Genomic DNA, 5,957 nt, shown 5'->3' on the forward strand with positions numbered 1-5,957 from the left:
AGGGGTCGCCTAAGACCATCGGAAAACACATATATAATTACATATTGTTTTTGTGATTAATCACTATGCTTTAATTATGTTCAATTTGTAACAATGAAAATACATCCTGCATATCAGATATTTACATTACGATTCATAACAGTAGCAAAATTAGTTATGAAGTAGCAACGAAAATAATTTTATGGTTGGGGGGGGGGGGTCACCATAACATGAGGAACTGTATTAAAGGGTCGAGGCATTAGGAAGGTTGAGAACCACTATGCTAAATGGTCAAGCTACAGGGTGATCATTTCCTTAGGCAAGCAAACACTTCAGCCCTCTAATATGGTATTTCCTGGGGCTGGAATATCAACAGGAAGTCCTGGGGGGAAAGAGCTCTGCTTAAACACTCCTTCCCAGGAAGAGTTTGGTAAACTCACAAATTTGCCCAGCCCTGTACAAAACCCTGCAGTCTTCACATGTCCTCCCTGTTGCAGGACTCAGACAGGCTTGACCCTGTTCCTTTTCTCTGGGTTCTTGAGCAAAGAAGAACTACAGATATGACTCTATGTGAGAAAAACAGACGGGCAAAATTTTGCACTTACAAAGCAGTTGAATTATTTATTGGCATTAAAAAAGCATTCCTTTAAACACTAAACTCTCACCCCATTTTATGAAAACTTAAAACCAAATTCTCCATGATCGTACACAAGTTAATCATTAGGAGCAAGAATTCGAGTTAAATTAACTGTCCTGCTATGAGATAATAAGGGGAAAGCGGGGGTGGGCGCAAAGTTCTTGCTTTCACACTACAATATTAAAAGTACAAGAATCTAACAATTCCTAGCGCAGCACAAAACCGCTTCCCATTGTTTCAAGGCAGCCATTTATCAATAGTCCAAAGGCTAAGAAAATTTTCAGAAAACAAGGGTGTACCCTTTGGTTGTAAGCGTGGCCAGCAGCTAAGGAGCCAAGTTCTTAAGAAACGACGATTGGTTGACACATTCTTGGGAAAGCGCATTCACAGAATCTCCAGCATCCAGTCTCAGTTTCCCCATCTATAAAATGCGGCACTGGTGACGGGGTAGGGAGGAAAGACAGCTAGGCTTCCAGATCGAAGTCATCGCGCTCCTCATTGTACTCCAGGACGTGTCGTTTGATCTTGGACGAGTCAACCCAGGTGACGAAGTCCTCCATGCTGCGTGTGACAAGGAAGGCGGGGTCGGTGACCACGTCGGGGCCCACGCGCACGTGGCCCTGCTCCACGAAGGCCACGGCGGCCTGGAGGTGCTGTGCCATGCGCAGTTTAAGGAGCACGGTGGGCAGGCGGCGGCGGCAGAAGGACGAGGCCGTGACGAAGTCGCAGAGTTCGAGAGAGCTGCGCGTGGGCACCAGGCCGAGGGCATACAACTTGTCCAGCAGCGCAGCCGAGGCGCGGACGCGAAACGGGTCGCGTTCAGGCAGGTCGCGCAGGCGCCGCGCCAGCTCGCGCACAGATCGGCTCAACTGATTGTAGCGCGTGTAGTCCTCGCGCCGCTGCAACCGATAACGCCGCAACACGCGCAGTTCGTGCAGGTTGTGATCAGTGACCTCCCAGTTCAGGAAGTCCACCTGTTTCAACAGCTTCTGCTCGTGGAACTTAAGCTTCCTTACCATGATGGCGGATGCCAGCTCTCAGGACCCGAGGCTGTGAGTTCCGTTTCCGTGCGACTTCCGCCTTGGCGCAAGAAGACCCGGCTGCCCTCGCAACTGGGCCAATGAAAAAAAGGCTCACGACCACGTCCCCAATTTCCATTGGTGAGAGTGGGGCCACGCCCCCACAATGTAGCTCGCGTTTCTCTCCCGCCACTCAAGAGGCTGGGGGCGGAGCGGGTGGAGGGAGAGGGCGGGGCGGGTGGGGGGAGAGGGCGGGGTGGGTGAGGGGGAGAGGGCGGGGCGGGTGAGGCGGGGGGGCGGGGCGGGTGTGTGGGGGCGGGGCAGTGTTAAATTGCTAGGAACCAGTCTTCTGATGCCATAATCGTTTTCTCTCATTACATGTCTGCCTTTTAGGGACTCCCAAGGGAGTCTCCCCTATAAGAGCTAAACAGGTGAGTTGCGAGGAAGAGGGAAGATGGCATTTGTTTGGTTGGGTATACGTAGTGCTAACTGACCGTTGGGTTCATTCCACTGTGTACTTCCAGGAGTCCTCAAACTTTTTAAACGGGGGGCCAGTTCACTGTCCCTCAGACCGTTGGAGGGCCGGACTACAGTTTAAAAAAAAAAACTAGTTGGCTGCTAAGCAACAGGCAGCAGCGGCAAAAACGCGAGGCGCGCTGGATAAATGTTTTCGGAGGGCCGTAGTTTGAGGACCCCTGGCAGAGGGCCTCCCGGAGTCTGCCGGCCTGTGGGCTGACCTGGCAGTTCCCACAGACCGCCAGAGCCAGGTTCTTCACCCGGCGGGTTCTGTGCTAAAGGGGCTGGGATGCAGCGAACCTCTGAAATACAGATTCTCTGGCCGCTTCCTACAGGGCAGAATCGGGATCTACACGGGAGCCAACTGGAAATCTGCACTGTTGACAGGAGTGCTACTTTGAGAAACTTTTTTTTTAAAAAAATATTTTATTGATTTTCCACAGAGAGAAAGGGAGAGAGAGTTAGAAACATCGATCAGCTGCCTCCTGCACATCTCCCACTGGGGATATGCCCGAAACCCAGGTACATGCCCTTGACCGGAATCGAACCTGGGATCCTTCAGTCCGCAGGCCGACGCTCTATCCACTGAGCCAAACCGGTTTCGGCGAGAAACTTTTTAAGTTTGAGGAACTTGGATAGTAGGTACAAGCCCGTAGCCTGCAGTATAGACGCAAACGAATTTGCTTGACGGTGGATATGTGGTCACTTAGGCTTGAGTTAACGAAGTTAATTCTGTTTCAGCTAGTTATATCTGTACTTTGCATCTCAGTGTAGCGCTGCCCGACCAACCTCCTCATTTGCTCAAGCCTTTGACGCCACCTAGCATCTTCCCTAGTCATTTTTTTTGTACGCTTTTCATTGTCTTTTAAGGTGTAATATTTGATCTATGAAAAATAATATATGTTTCATATGTAAGTTATAAAGTATAATGAATACTTATAAACCCAACAACCAGTTTAAGAAAATGTCACCTGGACCATTTCATCTACCTACTCTTCCCAACCAGAGGTAAAGGTACCTGTTCTCCAGAATCTTTGTTTAAAAGAAAGAAAAATAGTTTTCTCATTATACATGCATCTCTAAATATGCATCCTTCCCACTCAAAGTGTAGCCTGTGCACCAGCAGAGAGGTCGTTGGAAATGCAGAATTTCATGCCCTATACCTGAGCTACAGAATCAGAATCTGCATTTAACAAGACCCCCAGGTATTTTGTACATACACAATATTTGAGGAGTGTTGCTTAGAAGAAATCACACCATACGGAGTTTATTATATGTAGCTGTAGTTTTTGGTTTTTATAAATTTTTTTAAAAAATTGATTTTTGCCGAAACCGGTTTGGCTCAGTGGATAGAGCGTCGGCCTGCGGACTGAAAGGTCCCGGGTTCGATTCCGGTCAGGGCATGTACCTTGGTTGCGGGCACATCCCCAGTGGGAGATGTGCAGGAGGCAGCTGATCGATGTTTCTCTCTCATCGATGTTTCTAACTCTCTATCTCTCTCCCTTCCTCTCTGTAAAAAATCAATAAAATATATTTTTAAAAAAAAATTGATTTTAGAGAGGAAAGGTTTTTTTTTTTTTTTTTTTTTTTTGGAGGGGCTATTTTTTAGTAGTGCTGCTAGTAACATTCTTGTAGGTCTTATGTTGCACATATGCAGTAACTTCTAGTATGCATCTTGGAGCACAATTGCTGAGTTTAAAGTATGTGCATGTTTAATCTTATTAGACATTGCCAAATTGTTTTTTTCTTTTTTCTTTATTTAGACTATGAGGGTATGTTTATTAAAACTGGGGACAGTAAAACAAGGAAAGGCTTAGCATAAATGAAGTGACAGGAGAGCCTAGGCTGGGCTGCCTTAGCTCACTGGGAAGTCAGAGAAGGGGGCCTTAAAGATAGGTTCAGGGGGTTAGTCTGGGATGAGCTGTCCTTGTCCATTGCTCCCCTGGTTGCAAGTCTCCTGGGGACCCTTAGAGTTTAGGAGATGAGTGCCTATGGGTGAAGAAGTGAGGAAAGAAGGGGGGAAGGGATGGCGTAGGTGTGCTCCCTATAGGGAGAGTGCACCTATATTGCCAAATTATTTAACAAGAGGGTGTACCAATTTATATTCCTTTGATAATGCATGAGAGTTCCCTTTGTTCATTATTTTTTAAATTTTTTTTTATTGATTAAGATATTACATATGTGTCCTTATCCCCATGTTACCCCTACCCCCACCCCCCACCCCCCGCTCATGCCCTCATCCCTCTGTTGTCCGTGTCCATTGGTTAGGCCTATATGCTTGCATATAAGTCCTTTGGTTGATCTTTCCCCCTTACCGCCACCCTCCCCTACCTTCCCTCCAAGGCCTGACAGTCCAATCAATGTCTCTCCGTCTCTGGATCAGTCCTTGTTCATCAGTTTATGTTGTTCATTATATTCCACAAATGAGTGAGATCATGTGGTATTTATCCTTCTCTGACTGGCTTATTTCACTTAGCATAATGCTCTCCAGTTCCATCCATGCTGCTGCAAATGGTAAGAGTTCCTTTTTCTTCTTCCTCTTCTTAAAGAATACCTTTCAGCGTTTCATATAATGCTGGTTTGGTGATGATGAACTCCTTTAGCTTTTTCTTATCTGTGAAGCTCTTTATATGACCTTCAATTCTGAATGATCGCTTTGCTGGCTAAAGTAATCTTGGTTGTAGGTTCTTGCTATTCATCACTTTGAATATTTCTTGCCACTCCCTTCTGGCCTGCGTGGTTTCTGTTGAGAAATCAGCTGACAGTCGTATGGGTACTCCCTTGTAGGTAACTGAGTTTGTTTCTCTTGCTGCTTTTAAGATTCTCTCTTTGTCTTTTGCTCTTGGCATTTTAATTACGATGTGTCTTGGTGTGGTCCTCTTTGGATTCTTTTTGCTTGGGGTTCTCTGCACTTCCTGGACTTGTAAGTCTATTTCTTTCACCAGGTAGGGGAAGTTTTCTGTCATTATTTCTTCAAATAGGTTTTCAATATCTTGCTCTCTCTCTTCTTCTGGCACCCCTATAATTCTGATGTTGGTACACTTGAAGTTATCCCAGAGGCTCCTTACACTATCTTCATATTTTTGGATTCTTTTTTTCTTTTTGCTTCTTTGGTTGGGTATTTTTTGTTTTTTCTTATTTCAAATCTTTGACTTGATTCTTGGGATCCTCTTGTCTGCTGTTGGAACTCTGTATATTATTCTTTATTTCAGTCAGTGTATGCTTAATTTCTAGTTGGTCTTTTTTCATATCCTCCAGGGTCTCACTAAATTTATTGGCAGTTTCCATAAAATTCTTGAAAAACCTTATAAACGTGGTTTTGAACTCTATATCCAGTCATTTGCTTTCCTCCATTTCTGTCATTTGTGACCTATTCTTTGTCTCCGCATTTTTTATGCTTCCCTGTGTTGGTAGAGTGGTTTTGTGTGCTAGGTGTCCTATAGGGCCCAGTGGCTCAGCCTCCCCCGTTACCTGAGGTGGACACTCTTGGTGCACCCCCTTGTGGGCTTTGTGCACAGTCTTGTTGTAGTTATGCCTTGATTGTTGTAGGTATCACTGGGAGGAACTGACCTCCAGGCCAATTGGCAGTGAGAATCAGCTGTGTCTGCAGTGGGAGAACTTCTGTGCTGAAGACACCCTTCTGGGGCAAGACTTGCTTCAGTGGGGCTTTGGTGCTCACTGAGTCTGCCCCCTGAGTGTGTCCCTTATGGATCTGAAGAGTTGTAATCTGGATGGTCCCACTCTGACCACTGGGTACACCGGCTCTTGGATCTAAGGAGGTGATAATTTAGTCTCTGCTTGAGATT

General features: G+C 46.0%; 1 protein-coding gene across 1 annotated transcript; it reads right to left on the minus strand.

Moving 5' to 3' along the window:
- Positions 1-572: 572 nt before the first annotated feature.
- On the minus strand, positions 573-1,701 carry IMP3 (IMP U3 small nucleolar ribonucleoprotein 3). The gene has a single exon (XM_036349670.1). The coding sequence runs from the start codon at positions 1,633-1,635 to the stop codon at positions 1,081-1,083; it is 555 nt and encodes a 184-aa protein (XP_036205563.1). The 5' UTR covers positions 1,636-1,701; the 3' UTR covers positions 573-1,080.
- Between the last annotated feature and the right edge of the window lie 4,256 nt (positions 1,702-5,957).

The sequence above is a fragment of the Myotis myotis genome, unplaced genomic scaffold (genome assembly GCF_014108235.1).
Source record: "Myotis myotis isolate mMyoMyo1 unplaced genomic scaffold, mMyoMyo1.p scaffold_m19_p_1, whole genome shotgun sequence".
Taxonomy (NCBI): domain Eukaryota; kingdom Metazoa; phylum Chordata; class Mammalia; order Chiroptera; family Vespertilionidae; genus Myotis; species Myotis myotis.

What these genes read in the sequence shown, in the direction of transcription:
- IMP3 (XM_036349670.1), bottom strand. Translation starts at nt 1,635, where the DNA reads ATGGTAAGGAAGCTTAAGTTCCACGAGCAGAAGCTGTTGAAACAGGTG.